This window comes from Perca fluviatilis, chromosome 8 (assembly GCF_010015445.1).
Source record: "Perca fluviatilis chromosome 8, GENO_Pfluv_1.0, whole genome shotgun sequence".
In the NCBI taxonomy this organism is placed as follows: Eukaryota; Metazoa; Chordata; class Actinopteri; order Perciformes; family Percidae; genus Perca; species Perca fluviatilis.
In genome coordinates this window covers 35,658,008-35,676,313 of record NC_053119.1, presented here as the reverse complement: position 1 = coordinate 35,676,313, position 18,306 = coordinate 35,658,008, and the positions used below count along the sequence as shown (strand labels likewise).

General features: G+C 40.6%; 1 protein-coding gene across 1 annotated transcript in view; it reads right to left on the bottom strand.

Moving 5' to 3' along the window:
* Positions 1-16,601, bottom strand: part of cbln1 (cerebellin 1 precursor) — a 33,993-nt gene extending 17,392 nt beyond the window's left edge. Inside the window, exons 1-2 of the mRNA XM_039807509.1 lie at positions 15,795-16,601; positions 14,271-14,390 (exon numbers count right to left, since the gene is read on the bottom strand). Coding sequence (XP_039663443.1) covers positions 14,271-14,390; positions 15,795-16,052 — 378 coding nt within the window. The 5' untranslated portion in view covers positions 16,053-16,601. The remainder of the gene's footprint in view (positions 1-14,270; positions 14,391-15,794) is intronic.
* Positions 16,602-18,306: the final 1,705 nt, after the last annotated feature.

Here is an 18,306-nt window from a genome sequence, read left to right as displayed (position 1 = left end):
CTCCGTCTAACCCCCACTCAATCCCCCCACCCCCCTGCCCTCGAGGCTCTGCCCACACACAGACGTGCACGAGCACCGTACCTCATGTCTCATTCACTGTTTAAAACAAACATGACTAATGTTAACAATGTGGCACATTAAGGTCCGGCTCGTACGAAGGATTGGTGGCCAGTGTACCAGTGATTGGTGGGCATTTTTACAGGATTACAGCAGCTACAGAATACGGATCTTTTCCACTACTTTTTCAGAGCCCATAAGTTATTTATTGCTGTCAGGGTGTAAAGACCATTTCAAACAATAATTTTAAAACGTGTTTATTGGAAATAGTTACCAACCCTGCCTTTAACTGAAAGGAAAGACTATTTTACATTCACCTAGTGTAATTTTTTCATGTGTAACTAGGGGTGAGGGAAAAAATCGATACAGAATAGTATCACGATATTTTCCGTGGCAATACTGTATCGATACACAGACGCCAAGTATCGATCTTTTATTATATACTGTATGTGTTGGTCAGTCTGTCTGCTTGACAATCCCATTTTGCAGCAATAACACTGAAGTGAGATGAACAAACAGAGAAATGTATCTTTTTAGATAAAACAGATGTTTACAAAGTTCAATTGAAATTTGAAATTTGGAAACATTTGAAGTTGGAAAAAAGGTCATAAATTGCAATATGTTTAAAATCGCAATAATATCGTATCGTGACACAAGTATCGTGATAATATTGTATCGTGAGGCCTCTGGTGATGCCCAACCCTATGTGTTGCTATAAAGACATTAAGAGCATCCATAAACAATCAATGTATTGGAATTTTATTTTATTATGAGCTTTTGAAATTGAGTCCACTGTGAATTTGCTGTTTTCTCAGCCTTTTTCATAGCTTATTGTTCACTCAAATCGGTACTTGGATAGATTTGAATAGATTACATACACACAACGTACTATCGCGAGAAAGTTTAGGAAAAGAACATTGGGAAAGGCTTTAGTAACACAGAAACATGAAAAAAATGACAAAACCACAACGGTGACCAACGTCACCTGCTTAGGAAAACAATAAACGGTTGGGTTTAGGAAAGAAACAAAGGGGACGGCTTAAAAAAAAACATTTACAAAAAAAAACCGCTGAAAAACGAGCACACGCGTGGGTGAAAGTCCTGTGTTTTACCCATCCGCGGACTTACGTCCCTTCACACTACTCGCTACGGCAAAAATTCACACGTAATGTAGGTCAATGCCACCCGAACGGCATTGAAAAACACGCTAAAAAGCGATTATGCATCTTGATGACACGCCAAAATGGCATACGAATTTATATATACGGCACTTTATGAGATCAGTCTGGTCTGTGAGAGTCCTCTGTGGACAACCCGACAATTTTTTTTTTTTAATAGTATTTGGACTACAGCCCTTTTTATGAGAAAGTGCTGTGGAAAGCGATTGCCTCTGGAGGACAAAGTTATATAGAACCTTTGCTTTGATCCTGTGTAAACACAGCATTAGATGTAGTCATTTCGAAAAGTTTCAAGAAGTCTGTGAGTAATTAGAATAAAAAGGCAGGCAGGGAAGGCAACCAGAGCTAAGGTCAGAAGTTTACTCAACTAATAACATTATGGACCAGGGCACAACAACAGCTTACAATATAACTCATCAGTATTGCCTCAGGGAACAACATCATTAGTTTGAGGAAACCACCGGACAAAGCGTTCACCCATCATACTTAGTCTTTAAAACACGCAACTGCCTGATCAGCTGTCAAATGTCAAAACTCACCAGAAGAGGAAATGTATTAAGATAAGTTATATGAGAACTTCAACAAGATTAGATGGCCCTTAATAGCATTTACATCGAACACACCAAAAAAACCTAGAGCAGTTCATTATTTGAGACAAATACAAAAAGACAGTGCTTCATACTTACTCTGTTTCAACTGAGAAGAAAATGAATCAAATAAAAAAATGAATCATTATAAAATAATGTTCCGCATAATATTGTCTTTGTTACATCACTGGTTTATAACTTGTAAAAGAAAAAATCGCTGGAATTCACAAACTGCCCTCTGCAGCGTTGACACAGTCTGTAGACACACGCACACACGCACACACACACACACACACACACACACTGCACTCCAGCTATTCTAACTGACAGACTGTGGCTTTAATTTGCATAGGTAGTCTTAAACAACCAGGCACTAAACATAGCATTTTCTTTTTACATACATTGATCATGTGTGTGCCTCTTGCTGTGTGGCTTTTGTTTCAGTAGTTGACTGGAAACACGGAGAGATTTTTTCCATTATTGATACCTTTGTGTTGACCCATTGACTTACTTTAACACTGGCAGTTGTACTGTCTGCACTTGTCTGTGCTTGAGCACTGGGGAACCGTCACGGCCCTCCTTAGAAATTCAATACAATAATATTTTAAAAGTCATCAGTTGTAATTTGACTGTGTCTCTGTACTGTACTTGTACTGTCATCTAAGCTCCGTCCAACTCCTTTATCAGAACCAACCACTCTGACCATATGAAATGATAAATGGACTGCAGTTATAGTATATCATAGGGATGTCACGATAACAAAAATCTAGTATTCGGGACCGATTTTCTTTAAGTTTCAACTTTCTGTTATGGGGTGGAGTGTAGCGTGATTTACAAAAACGAAAACGTCAGTCTTCTGGATACCACAGCCCGTTGCTCTGAAGCCTGGCATCACCACACAGCGAGCGTACGGTACCGTCTTTCATGAGTTCACCTGGAACTACCAGACAGCAAGCATGTTTACAGTAGTTACGTCTGTTTCTCTCTGCCGTTGTTGTTTTTCACAAAGAACCAGGCTGGTTAAAGTCAACTGATTTTATATAGGTCCGTTAAAACAAGCGCTATCAGAGCACACGTTAGGTTGTGATAGACAACGGCAGAGAGAAATAGGCTCACTTGCGGTTTGGGAGTTCCAGGTGAAGTCGTGAAAGCCGCCGCCGTAGATGTACGGTAAAGCCAGAAGCTGAATACGGTCAAGCCGTACAGGGAGATGAGGGGCTATTCCCTGTTTTTCCGTTCTTCTTCAGCATTTAGCGGCAGTCTAGAACATTTTTAACGTTAGGCGTATATACTGCTATATACTAACCTGGTACCTACGGTACTGTGGAAAAAAGAATTTTGGTACTGAGTTGGTATCGAAGTACCGGTTCTCGTGACAGCCCTAGTATATCACTACCATTCTATTTGAATAACAAGACCTGACAATGAATAATGAACGATGAACAGCTGGGTAGGTATGGCAATTCTGGGCCAACTGGATGAGGTCAAACTGTCTTTATGAACATCTGCCACTGTTGAAATGTCCGGTACGTTGACCTCTTGGCCAGATCACTATCGTTGCAGTGTGGTGCTATTTTGAGCCTTGTTAGTGGTATAAAATAGTGATTTATTTGAATGCCTAGCGTTAAGCTAATCAGCTTGTTTCAAGCTACATACACATTTGATTACCATGAAAACATATCCCAGAGAAAGGTTGACTCGGTACACATGTGTTATTAACCCTTAGGTTCATTTTGCGCCGGAATTGTCCTTTAACAGCCTGTCCAATACTGGTGCAAATACTTTTACCAGCAGCCGTTCACATGGTTTTATCACATTTCGCCAGTATGGCAAATACAGAAAATCTGTGATTGCAAAAAACTGTTCCTTTCATACAGTATTTCCCCTTATGTCTGACGAACCTGACTGGCACCAGAAGTAGGGCTGCATGATGTTTTGCTTCATCGTCTACATCGCCATGTGCGCTTGTGCGATAGTCACATCACAGGAAGTGCGATGTTAACACTACAACTTTTCTGCTGCTTGATAGAAAAGTAAACTTTAACCTTTCTCCTTTGACATGATTGTTACCGGCCGACCCTTCCCGTTTCAGACAGGTGGCCATGTGGGCAACGTGTGTCTGTGATGTAACGTTAGTCCGACGGGGTTTTGTTATGGGAAGTGATTAATATCATTGATATTAATCAATGATATGAATACTGGATTGATAGTATTATATGAAAACAATGGTGCCATGTGAGTCAACCAGTGTATTTAACTACCTAATTTCCCTCTGCAAAATCACTTCAGAAGAGTAGTCACATCGCTCTCTTGCTTTTGTGTTTGTGAAGCATAAAAGTTCAAGAAAAGATGGTTCACATAAAAAAAGTTACTTTTTCATTTTTATTTTCTAGGTAGATGCACTCCCCTACAAAATCACCCCAGTAGTCGAGAATAATTTATTATTTCCAAAATGGAGCTTTTTTTGTCATCTTGTAAAAATTACAGTATTTTTTTATATCGCAAAATATATCGCAGGAAAAATATATAAACAATGTCATTTTTTTTCCAATATTGTGGTAGCCCTAACCAGAAGTCACCTTATGACCATAGTACTGTCAGGCAACACAAAATATAGCTCATTGAACTGAGCATAACTGTTGTCAAGAGGTTGAGGTACCACAAATACTAAGTGATAAACACTGACTTGTGGAACAAAGCTTAGATTAACGTTGGAATTGCTTATTAAATGAGGGCCAATCAGAACTGAAGGGACAATCTGATGAAAGACTACTAAAACAGGATTTTCTCCGGATATTGCAGGATGATAAGATCTCTCCATCAAAACTGCTGATGTTCAGTCCAGCTGTCTTACCAACACAGCTAGTGATGCAGCACACAGATATGGACAGGAGTGATTTGTGTGACAGACCAACTGAAAGACTTATCTATGCGCTTTAACACTAAATGCACAACCCTCAAGGCGCATGCCTGTTTATACATTGTTAGACTTTCTGAAAGCCTGATGTCAGCACCAGGTTTTTACTACTACTCATTATGAAAGCTGACTCAAATGAGGTTTCCACTAACTTTTACAAGCAATACAATAGTCACCTGAGACACTTCAGGAAGACTTATTGCATTGTCTTCCTAAAGTGTCTAGGGTGTAACTTTTAGCAAGTATTTTATGTTGAATTATTGATCTAAGCCGCGTGATTAAGTTAAACGTTACGTTAGGTCAAAAGAGCAGTTGGCAAGAAATGTAAATGTAGGCTTTTTGTTCCAATGACTCACTTTTGTTGGGTCTTTGTAATAATCTTGTTCAATTATAAGACAATACATATTCAAAGAATACTTTCTCTCACAACTCCTCTCTTTTACGCTTTCTATAATGTTCTGCCAAACTGAATGAGACTGAGCGCAGGCTGGTTGGATAAATATGAAAGCAAGCATCTGCGGACTCTTACTGTGCGTTTGTGTGTGTGTGTGTGTGTGTGTGTGTGTGTGTGTGTGTGTGTGTGTGTGTGTGTGTGTGTGTGTGTGTGTGTGTGCGCAGACAATGACATACATTGTAAAAATAGAAGAGAGGCTTCATCTCTGTTAGAAGTAAACCACACAATACGGTGTACAGACACAAAACTGCTTCTCCACTAGATGATTTATGCATGAACGTACATATAAATTACATTCAATTCACCTACACCATTGGGAGAAACATATTTTGACAAATATATTCAGTATATTTCTTTCTTTGTCTTTGCATCCATCTCTGCTTAAAACCCTGACTTGATATACTTCACTAAGGAAGAACACACATTTGTCTATTCAGCTCCTTCAACGTCTGACAATAGATGATTTTAATGGACCAGCCACACCACCGTATCTACCCCCTAATAAATCCATTAAAATGTCATGGTAGACAAAGGAACCAATAAGAACTGACAGGTAAGTTTTTATATTTGACCTTTTGGAATAGGCTACTTTTTAAAAAGTAACCCAAAGGAATCATTCATTCTTGGATTCCTATTGGTGGTGGTTGACCATCAATGAATACCACTTCATTGAGAAAGGCACATAAAGCACATTTGCAAAGGTTGAATTGGTAATGTCACACTGATGTAGGGCTGGGCAATATAAATCAAATATCACAGTATTTTTGGGAAAAATACCTCAATATCAATATGAGGTTAATATTATAGAGTTGACTTTTGGTGCTTTCACAAAATATTTACACTAACATTTTTTATAAATAATCATCAGTAAAGTGAATATCATGACTAAAGGCAAATAATAGACCAGCTACACTTTCAGAAAGGTACATCACTTTAATGTAATGCAGCCATTAAAACCAGGAAAAGACTAAACTTATGTCATATTAGGATATTATGATATCCAAAAACTAAGAAGGTATCTAGTCTCATATCACAATATAGATATAATATCGATATACTGCCCAGCGCCACACTGATGTACCTCTGGAGATGCTGTGGAGTATTACTTTTATCAAGTTTCAATGAGGAAATGAGTCGTCATGCTAGGGATGCACGATATATCGCCAATCACATCAGTATCGGCCGATGTTAGTCATTTTTTATACAGCGGCCAATGTCAACAACCTATGATTATTATATATATTATATAGTGTGTGAATTTTCATTTTTTTGGGCCATGTGGAGTTTGTGATGCACTGACACAGCACAGGATTTACATGCTCAAGTAAAGAATCAGCAATGTCCGCGGTCTGGACGAAAAAAGGAAAACACGCAAGTGCAGTGTGTCGGTCTGGGCCAAAATGTTCATATCGGTGCATCCCTACTTCATGCTTAAAGTGTCTTCTCACATGCATCCTCTTGGCCAACATAACTACCCTCAGTTTTCCTTTGCTAACAAGGCCCTGATACAGTGCTAATATGGATCAAAAAATTATAATTTCTTAAATACTATTTTTGCGCATTTTCAGCTTATACTGGATAGCATTGAAGAGACAGACAGGAAACAAGGAGAGAGGGAGGGGGTTCAACATCCAACACAGGTCCCCAGTCAGATAAGTGACAACTTTGAGCTGCTGGTGGCACCAGACGAAAAGTCAAGCAATCAACAAAGTCAGTAGGCTTCATGCTCTGGAGTAGGGCTGAGGATCGAAATCACAATTTGAAAGAATGCAATTAGCTAATCGTGAAGACCGCGATTAATCGAACGTGCAATATTTAGTTGGATGTTTGGTTTGCCATTTTTTTATTCCTCTTTTCATTATCATATTTACTGTTAGTTCATAAGATAAATGCTGGAATAATTTACATATCACAGATTCAATGTGCCGTGCTTATTAAAAGAAAAACTGGCAATTCAAATCCATGTTCTAATCCTTGAATAAGACTATAGGGTAACACTTTACTTGAAGGTATCTGCATAACAGTGACATGACACTGTCATGAACACATGACACTGTTATGACACAGTCATGACACATGAACCCTAACCTAACCATAACTTGTCATGACAAAAACCGAATGACACTTACTAAAAGAAGTGTTATGTCATAAACGTTTAGAGTTACTACACGCACGGAGATGAGAAGGGTATGTATGGACTTATCTTACTCTGGGGCATACAGTGAATAAGCTAAAGTCCCAATAATCACCGTGTTCCTTTAAACACACACATGTCAATTTTTACTTATCTTTTACGAGGATTTTATGTTGATAAGGCGGCTAACCCTTACTGCACCTATTATGACGACTATTATGAAATGTTGTACAACGGGTAGTGTGCAATTTTGTTAGCTAGTGGCGCTCTCTGCATGCAACATGAGCATGTCCATGCAGAGTGATGCAACAGTCTGTGTCTGTGTACTTGTATGTATGTATGTCTGCACTATGTTGTGTTGAATTCTTTATACAGCAGATACTATTTGTTTCTCCAAGACAAATTTCCTTCGGGACAATACAAATCTTATCTCATCTTATCTTATCTTAACATTTAATCCACCCAGTAAGACTGACAGGCCAATACTGCCATCCCTGAAGCCATGTCACTAACACAGCTGAAAATGACTGTACCTTCGCACCGAAGTATTATCTATGCTGTATTCATCCTTAAAACAAGCTCACACACAAGCAGCTAAAATACAAAATTACAATTAATTCAGCTAAAATACAGTGTCTGTGTGTGAGGCCTTACAACACCCAGACTATACTGTCTCTATATATTACAAACCAACATCATTATCCAGTCTTTTTCCTCCCGCTTTCTCCTTTCACCATTTTCAAAGGCAAGAGAACACAGGAACAGATAAGGTGTTTATTTATGTGGCTTTGACTTGCCTCTCATTTCCCCGCATCTCCACTGTGTAAGAGGAACACTGTCTGAGCCAGTAGCGGAGGACTGGTGTATTTTTACACCAGTCCTATTTTTTCTCTCATAGCACAATTAATGCTGCTCATTCTATTCACAAGTTTTCATGTGCAACACATCACCACACTGCTGGCCACTCACTTCCCTCAAACACTCAGCTGTGGTACATAGTGTGGTGACACATCCTAGTATTTCTTACATTCTCACTTTGTGCAATTTCTGAGGCGCAGTTGGTCTTAATCACCTATGAGTAATATTGAGGTGGCCACAGATAATGCCTAAAGACTAAAAGACATGAATGATTGGGGATGTTGTGTTTTTGTCACTAAATCAGTCAATTATGTGTCACTTTATTACACTGATCCTAGTCCCAGTCTATAGAATTTTAAACTCAGGTGGATTTATGAGGACTATGGTTAACTGCTCCTCAGATCTCTGCAGGGTAAATCCAGACAGCTAGCTAGACTGTCTCTCCAATCTGAGTTTTGAACTTTTGAACGTACACATGTTCCACCAAAACAAGTTCCTTTCTGAGGCTATTTTGCGCTTAGTGCTGCCCAAGATGATTGTGATTGGTTTAAAGAAATGCCAATAAACCAGAGCACATTTCTCTCCCATCCCAGAATGCTGTGTGGACTAGCCAGACCTTCCTCCGCAGCGCTGTAGAGGAAGGTCTGGCAATGCGAGATTAAGTCAACTGTAACACCTGAACACTACATGTTGCACTTAAGAGCGTGTGAAAACTAGTTAGCAAGCGAGCCGAGACATTTAGCTAAAAGTAATGAATAACTAGTTAAAAGTAATGTTTTAACAGTTTGAATGATTAGCTAAAAGTAATGGAGAAATGGTTAAAATAGCTACAAGCCAAAAGTAATGGATAAACATTCAGCTTCACTCCAAGTAGTAGTAGCCTAATAGGCTAGTAGTAGTGTGATTGCTGACCAAATCAACCTTATTATTGACAGTTCGATTGTATGAATTATTATTAATTAAAAATATCGAATAAATTGAATATTGTTATACATAAGGAATATACATTGGGAATTGATGAAGACAGGGCTGTGGGGGAACCACTGCTCTAGACCAAAAACTCTGATATTTCCCTGTCTGTTTGGCACATCATATGTTACTTTTAACGCAGTACTAACAATTTAACAAATCTTACTGATACAATTTTGATATAGGGCCCTATCTTGCACCCGACGCAAGTGTCTTTGCTATTTTAAGACCGTCCAGCGCCCACGTCGTTTAAATAGCAAATGCACCTGCGCCCATCGGTGCGCCCTGTGCTGGTCTTACAGGGAGGTGTGTTCAGGTGCATTCTTGGCGTATTGCTATCTTATCTAAAAACCTGGTCTAAAGTCAATTGCGCAGCATTTCATTGTTATTTTAACAGCGCATTAGTAAAATGCGCCTAGGCTTATGCACAGAGCGTGCAAACTATGCTTGTTACAATGACTTACAAAGATTCATAACAGCTACAAGTGTATGCACTATACAGGATTTACCCTATTATGCATTGTTTATAGACTATTTGTGGGTGACTGTTTGCTGTTTGACCTATCATTTCCAAGTATAATAGGGTAAATCCTGTATAGTGCATACACTTGTAGCTGTTATGAATCTTTGTAAGTCATTGTAAGTCGCAAGCACACCTGGCGCACGGACCCTTTTTTCCGCCGTCAAACTAGCAAAAGTGGATTTTGACACGTCCTAAACGCACCTGCGCCATGCGCTTCACGCCGTGCGCTTAGATCGTTAAAATAGGGCCCATAGGCTTAAAGGGCAACATAAAGAGTATATATTACCACACCATTTTATTAATGTAATTATGTGTGTTCCCTGCTGCATAGAGGTTTGACATGTTTGCATTTAGCCAGTGTTAAGCAGGCTGTAGTGGACAGCTGCATGGGGAATCCAACTATAAGAAATAGACTGTTCGATGATATTTAATGATGTCTGGAAGGGATGTGGCTTCTGCTGAGGTTCATCTCATGTATCAATCTTCAAAAAGTCTGTGTTTTCAAAACAGAATTCACCAACACTTTAATGAAGTGGCGATTATACGGCGTAAGCACTTTGTGACCGCACCATTTTACAGAGAGCGGCTTCATATGACACACAACATTCATTATAGCTAATAAAAAAAAGAGTATATAATTATGTAGCTAGTCACTTGTATTTCTAGATCTTTCAGTTGTTCGTATGCTGTAAAACAATATGTAACCAAAACAATGATCTGCCCTCCATTTAGTAATATTTTAGTATGTATATTTTTGCCGTCATAATGATGACTGTTTACAAGCAAAACTCTTTAGGCAGCTGTAAACAGTCTAGGATAGATATCTACCATTATTAAACGCAAAATATAGCTTCTAAAATGAACTTCATTGTAACGAGTTTAATCAGTAGATTATTAGTTAACAACAACTCTGATGCTTAACACACATTTATACACACTATTTCAGCATGGAATAATTGTAGTAAATTGACATTATATTAGACCATTTTAGTATTACTAACAATCTTCTTCCCTTAGTATGCACAACAATTTACAGGGGGAGTATCTGAATGAACTGCACAGCATTTGAAATCGGAGCATGTTTGCTTTTCCCCAGAGTGAAATATCTCATTACAACAATGGTGACCGGTGACCCAAGTTAGAGGATAAAAATGTGTGTATTGCAAACCAAAGCACAAACTGGTACTAAAAGAGTTGAAAGGATTCCACTCTGTTGCCAACAGGTGCAGCCGCTCTGGGTCTAAATGTGAAATAAGTTCTCATAACCCGTAGAGCAGTACATAAAAGGTAAAATCTCCTATCAGCGGTGTGCTATCAACAGCTTGAAGCGGCGCCTCTAGGTTTTCTTCTCTCAATGGGAAAATGATAGTCACAGAAAGGCCTAACACACACACACACACACACACACACACACACACACACAAGGCATTTTAGATGTGTAGCACCTTTCACCACTACAGAGCTGCTGTGACCCAAGGCTTCATGAATGTCATTTATGAATGCCAAGGTGTTCAAAGTACTGCTGTAAAACAATCACTTATTCACACTGCAAAACCACAGTAAACTGCAATAAATATCTTTTTTTCTCCATTCCCTTTTCATCTCCTGGCCTAATATTTTTTTTTTCTTTAAATTATCTTTTCTGACATTTAGATCAACTGCTCTGTGGAAGGCCATTTAAAAAAAAAAAAAAACAATACTAATATCAACATAACAGCATCGGCGATTGGGGGGGGGCAATAATCAGTAAGATCACAAAGGTCACAATGTGAAATATCACGTTCATTATTATTTTCACTTTTTTTCATTTTAAAACAAAGTGTATATCCAAATACAATACACATTTTCTGTAGGCTCAGTCTGCCACTTTAAAAAAAATTGCTAATTCTATGGTATCATAAATGTGGATAGTCATCATAGAAACATTAATTGGTCATGTGACAAGGGCTGGGAAAACAGGCAGAACAGGCAGCCAAGTGACAGAACTTTGATCCACTGGAAATTGCCAGATTGACAGCACTCTAGCCCAATGGATTGGGGGGGGGCAATCATATTTAAGGAGCGGCCAGTGCCACCCTGCGCCCCCCTTCTAGCCCCCCCCCCTGCATAACAGTGATTAGTAATAATAAAACTGCTGGCTTATGTTTTGATTCTGTTTAAGTTGCCACACATCTCTTTAACAGGATGCACATTAACCCCTGTCTAATACATGAATGTAATAAACAGTATATAATTGTCTAGAAAAAAACACTGAAAAACAAAAGCCACCCATCTATTTAGAGAGCACCTCACATTGAGTGTTGATATCCTACCAGCGTCTCATCTGTTTGTCTTTCTGATCTGTGAGCTCTCTGTTCCAAGCTCCAGGTACAACATGTTCACCGAGGGATGTAGAATGAACCTGTTTCAATTTTATTGCAAATAGAGAGTAGTGTCACATGTAGGAAATGTAAACATCTGCACCCAAAATTAAACCCTGTAACAAAAGGAAGTGTTTGGTATGTATATTGTATGTGATTTAAGAAGAAGAAAAATAATGCAAGTAAGCTATCCATCAGTGGAAGTATTAGGCAGAGCTGAAAATGAGTCTGATGGAGTTCCCTTTAGATCAGAGAATATACTGTATTTCATTTGCAATATGTAATTGCTAGGCAAAGAGAGAGATAGGTTTGTAGCTGCTTTTTCACACCCACATCACTTTTCACACCCCTCACAGATAGATAGACAGATCTGTGCACAGAAAAGGACTGATGAGAGATGGAGCTAACTGTTTTTCCTTCCCTTTGTACAGCTACCCAGCATCCACTGATCAATAGTTACTCATGATGTCTGGCTCTCTTGCTATCTCTCTCTTTGCCCTGCCTGAACCGTCTCACTCTTTCCTTCCCGTCCATCCTTTGTTCTTCTCTGACGTGTCCCTCTTCTCTCTCCTTTTCCCTTATTCCTCCTGTCTCTCCCTCCAATCCTCCCACCTTTTCAGCCCTCCATGTAAACTCTTTATTTCTCTTGCCCGTTTTCTATTCACTTTCTTTGTATTCTCCTCCATCTCACTTCCTTCCCCTCTGTCCCTCGTTCCATCTTTTCTTCTCCCGTGTCACTGTTTTACATTCACTCTCATCCTTTCCTCTCTATCCCACCCCTTACATCCCTACCGCTCTCCTTTCCCTGCTGTCTCTCATCTCTTGCATGCACCACAGTAGCTGCCTCTAAGGCAATCAAACAGTGGGAGTTTTCAGCACAGCAGATGCGCTGGATGGATGGATGGGAGGATGAGTGGAAGAGGTTGAGGGTGAGCAGCACACAGGCTGGATGCTTGGAGGAGAGAGGACAACCTACACCTGTTTCATGCCAGAAACGTGACACAACACAGAACAAGCCTATAGTTTCTAAAACCCTTTTGAAATATTATGTAAAAGAGTTTAGGGCTTGAGAGGATTTAAACTAAAGTGCTGTTCTCGAGCTTAAATAGTCTGGTTGTAAAAGTCAGTTTATCAAAATGACAGTTTCACAATATATCATAGCTTTGCTGTAGTTTCATATTGAGAACACAGCAAATTGGCTCAGATAACAGTACTAATGTGGCAGGCATTATCACCATTGTGTTCTGCATGGTATGACAGACTTAATTACCTCAGTGCCATGTTAGCCAGCCACGGTCTATTTGCATTCAGTCACACAAAGATGACTGGGAGTACGCGCCGAGCTTGACATAGCTTTTCCCCCCTCGCATACCGCCCGCCCGCCCTCCTTGTTGTTGCTGTTGTGGTTACTGCAGCTGCCGTGCTAATTAATTCAAGACTCCAATAATAAAGCGTAAGTAGCAAAAACATAATGCCAAAGCCCCAGGGAGCCAAAAGCATAATTACACAACAGTTTAATTTGCAAGAGATACATTGTAATTAACGCTGTGTGGCTTGTAAAGTAATCACGTGCATGTTAAATGCTGGAAATGGGCTCAAGTACTTTATCACTTGACACATCAAAAGAAAATGGAGACTGCGTCTAAGGCATCGTGAGCACGAGCTGTTAAGAGGACGAAAGGAGAGTTGTGATGGGGCATACTGCAGGCAGTGTGTGAAAACCGTATTATTATTTCTACATAAAACCCACGTGAGAGGGAGAAAATTAAAATGTCTGTCTCTGTTTGCTCTGTTCAAAATGTACTTAATGTTTTTAATCTTTTGAATAATCAAAAATCTCAGTCAGCCTGCTGCCTCTTTTCCATAAGAAGAAACTGAGAGGGAAACGGCGCTGTCCATGGTGCTGAAAGTGAAGCCGCTGGAGCAAACGGCTCACCACAGCACTCCGTCCTCCTGCTGGCTACACGCGCTAGATTCGACTCTGTCCTCTCTGCATGTATTGATTATTTATGATTTGGCCGATGGGTGGCGGGCGACTAGCTTTCATCTGTTAACGCCCGCCTCCATCGTTGTCTCCCTGGAAAGGCATCTCAAACGTGTACAAAATGACTTCCAGTGCGGCTGATATTCACGTTTTGTGAGTGAAAAACAGCATATTAGGGGGTGCGTGGTGTGGTCCACGCACACAGACACACGCAGAGACAAACATGACAAACACACAATAAGGCGCTACCTGTATAGTTTGGCGGTTGTAGACTTTCACTACGTGAAAGTTAAAACTGTAAATCCCTTTGCGCGGCGCGACGAAATTACTTCTCTCCTCATCAAAGTTCTTCCCAATGTTTACTAGAACCTAAAAGAAAGATAAAGAAAGAAAGAAAGAAAGAAAGGACAAAATTCCATTGATAAAATTCCAGCTTATGTCTTTCATAGCATTTGCACACAGTGCTGGATCATAGAGGTGCATAAATAATTTATTACAAGGACATCCTGACAAACAGCTTTCACAACCAAAGGCATAGCCCGCATCTTAAGAAAGCAGAAAATCTCAAATGTTTTCATTTAACAAACAAAAATATATTATTCACTTTGTATTGACCTGTCTTAATTTACTTGGAGAGAATTAAACCTATTTAGCCCACATTTTACATTTTCTTTCAGGAATATTTTCTAGGATGGCCTATTAAAATTAATATCTCACTTATTCTTTGATAGGGGACTCTAAAGGGTCCCTCTGGCCCCGGAACACATATTCAGATTCACTGATGTACTGGAATAACTCTGCTTTTATCTAGGCTTTTCCCCCTGTCAGAACTTCCAAACTTCATGGGAAATGCAAGGGAACTCAATCAATCTTTTAAATGTAATTTTTAATTATACATTTCTGCGGCCAAATGTCTGGTTTTATGGGTGGAGGCGGACTACGGCGTGTAATTGAACGGCAGTTTGAGAGAGAATTAACCTTTAACGGCAGGCGGGTAGGACCTCGCCCTCGCGACCTGCCGTTACTAAATTATTTGGCGAGATGTCAGTTGCCATATCCCATATTGTCCCATATTGTCAGCTCAGAAAGTTGAAATATTCAACTTTCCTACCAGGATTTACTTTCCCAAACAGTTTGGCCATGTATTGCCTATAAAAAAAGGCTCAAATCCTCTCCACTTTTAGTTATCTGGAATGGAGCTGCCCGCAGCAGTCCACGACGGTCCATTACCAGATGGTGCACGGGATACAGCTGCGCGATTAGGCTATATCCAGCCACTGTAGCCTATTAATTGATTCCTGGTTTTATGAAGTTCTTAATATATATATATATATTTTTTTTTTTACACCTCCGGGACAAAGTTCAGCCCTCATTGCACATAGCCTTTTTTTTGGTCTTCGGGAAGTCATTTATGGCCAATGGCGCAGGAAAAAAAAGGCCAATTTTTCTTTTTTTCTTCTGGTGTTTCTTTAAACCAAATCTGTGACATTTGACTCCTCCATCTATTGGTAGCTCAAGTTGTCTTCTCTAGGTTATTTGACAACTGCCACACCAGACAATACGCACGCCCACACACACACCTTCTGAAACTTCACGTTCCACCGATGTAACATAATTCCTTCGTCAGGTAGGCTAGTAATTATTTGACGTTAAACTGACAAGACTGAAAACAATCTTAAACTTACTTTGCTTCATTTATTTTTTGTTGTTGTTGTTGCCTGGCCTATAGAATCGAATAGAACAGAATAGATATAGCCTATTTATTTCTCCTACCCGGTCGAAGTAGATGACCATGGTCCGGTTGCTCATCTCGGACGGTTCGTGGTTGGTGTTCCGGACCGCGGAGAACGCCACTTTGGCGCTGCCCGAGCGCACCGAGATGCCGAGCGCCGTGCCTGTGGGGTCCGCGGCCGGGTTGGAGTCGCACACCACTAGGCACTTCCCCTCCAGGACGATTGGTTCCGTCTCGTTCTGAGCGCGGGCCGGGCTCGCCGCGAGCCACACGGCACTCAGCAGGCAAAACGCCAACATACCGGACAAGAACGGTGAACTTCTTCGGGTGCTATTCACAACCTTGTGAAGCCGCGGGTCTATTTCCCCTCTTTTTAAAAAAAAGTAAGGTAGGAAGAGTTTCCCCGTGTCCCCCAGATGAACTAGACGCCACTCCGTTTTCTTGGATTTAATTAGCCCTCTGCAAACAGTTTATCCCTCGCAGTCTCTTTGAGGGGAAACCAGACGGATTCTTTTTAGGCTTCTCTCTTTTTTTTTTTTTTGAAAAGCAGTTCGTTGGCCCCGTTATCTCCGCTCGAGTCGCCAGTGTTCACCTGCTCCCTTTCCCTCTTTTTCTTCACTTCTCGGCAGGTTTTTTCTGTCACTTGGAAACACAAGAAGCGGGAGTCGCGCGCGGTGCGGAGGGGCCCTGGACGAGTGACGAGGCAGTAGAACTCATAGCGCGCGGGGGGTTGGGGGGTGTGGGGGGGGAGCTCCGTCTGCTCTCTCTCGCGCGCGCTTGAATTATTGATATGTGAGATATGAGAGTTTCGAACACAAAAGGCTCGAGAGGAAGGGACGCGGCGCGCGAGCGCAAGATGCTCCCGCCCTGGTCCTATACTCCTTTTTTTTTTTGTTGCTCTTTACAGACCCCTCCCCCTGGTAACTGAGACCCATCATCGGATTAGCGCGTGCGCGTCTTCGATATTTTCCAATCACTGCGTGCCGACCGCCCCCCTCCCCGCCCCACCACTTTATCAAGCACCTCTCTCTCTCTCTCTCTCTCTCTCTCTCTCTCTCTCTCTCTCTCTCTCTCTCTCTCTCTCTCTCCTTCTTTCTCTCCCCTTCTTTCTAACTCTCGCTTGCTCTCTCCTTTCCTTGTTTTCCCTCCCCTTGTCTACACATAATTATTCTATCTATCTATCTATCTATCTATCTATCTATCTATCTATCTCTATAGCCATAGTCTATATTATTTCTGTCAAAAGTCAATCTTTCTACACCTTCACACATGTTCTCTTTCCCCCCTCTCTCTCTGTCTCTCCCTCCTTTCTCTCCCCTTCTTTCTCTCTCTCGCTTGCTCTCTCATTTCCTTGTTTTCCCTCCCCTTGTCTACACATATTCTATCTATCTTTCTATTTATCTATCTAGCTATCTATCTCTATAGCCATAGTCTATATTATTTCTGTCAAAAGTCAATCTTTCTACACCTTCACACTCTCTTTCCCCCCCTCTCTCTCCTCTCTCTCTCTCTCTGTCTCTCCCTCCTTCTTTCTCTCCCCTTCTTTCTTTCTCTCGCTTGCTCTCTCATTTCCTTGTTTTCCCTCCCCTTGTCTACACATATTCTATCTATCTTTCTATTTATCTATCTAGCTATCTATCTCTATAGCCATAGTCTATATTATTTCTGTCAAAAGTCAATCTTTCTACACCTTCACACATGTTCTCTTCCCCCGCTCTCTCTCTCTCTCTCTCTCTCTCTCTCTCTCTCTCCCCCCCTCTCTCCTCTGGTATCTTACAGGTAAACCAAGCAGCAGCAGTCTTTATGAACGAGGATCTATATCAGATACGCACAAGTCCACAATCAAGACGTGTTCCGCTCGTCAACGTCATCATCACCGCTATCATCATTATCGTCATGATTTAAGTAAAAATGCTGCCTGAGAACTGACTTGTTACTGTAAACTGCTTTGGAACCAGCAAGGGGAGATGAAACCTCTCCAGGGTGTGCGAATACCTCCTGAAGCAATGTCGATTTTAAATGTTTGCAGGGGGAGCTGACACAATTAAGAATGATTTAAGAAATACCCCAATATCATAAAAAAAATGGTGAATGGTAAATGGTGGCAGCCGTAAAAAGATACCACAGGGAGGTGCAGCAATGCAGAAAGTGTGCCAAATGAGCCCTACTGGGAGCCAAACCGTCAGAGACACACGCAAACATGACAGGTCTTTTTAAAGGAGTATTCCAATGAATCAGTATTTTACTATAATAATGGTCAAATTTGATGCAGCAGAGGCGGCGAAGTATCCTGTCTTTTGGTCCCTTGGGTCGAGCTGCAGAAACACTGTACCCCTTACTTCCCATAATGCATTTCAACCGCATCTTCATTAGCTTTAACAGCCATGTCTTTCGAAACCTCCACACGGACTTTCAGTTGCAAATTTGTAGTAAATCAAAGCCCGAAACATGTAACTTGAGTTATTTTCTCGGTCTTAAAAAGGTTCCCGGTAGAGCCACAATAAATGTTATGTAACTGTTTTTCTTTTAGGCTCTGTAGTACTCTCCGTTAAT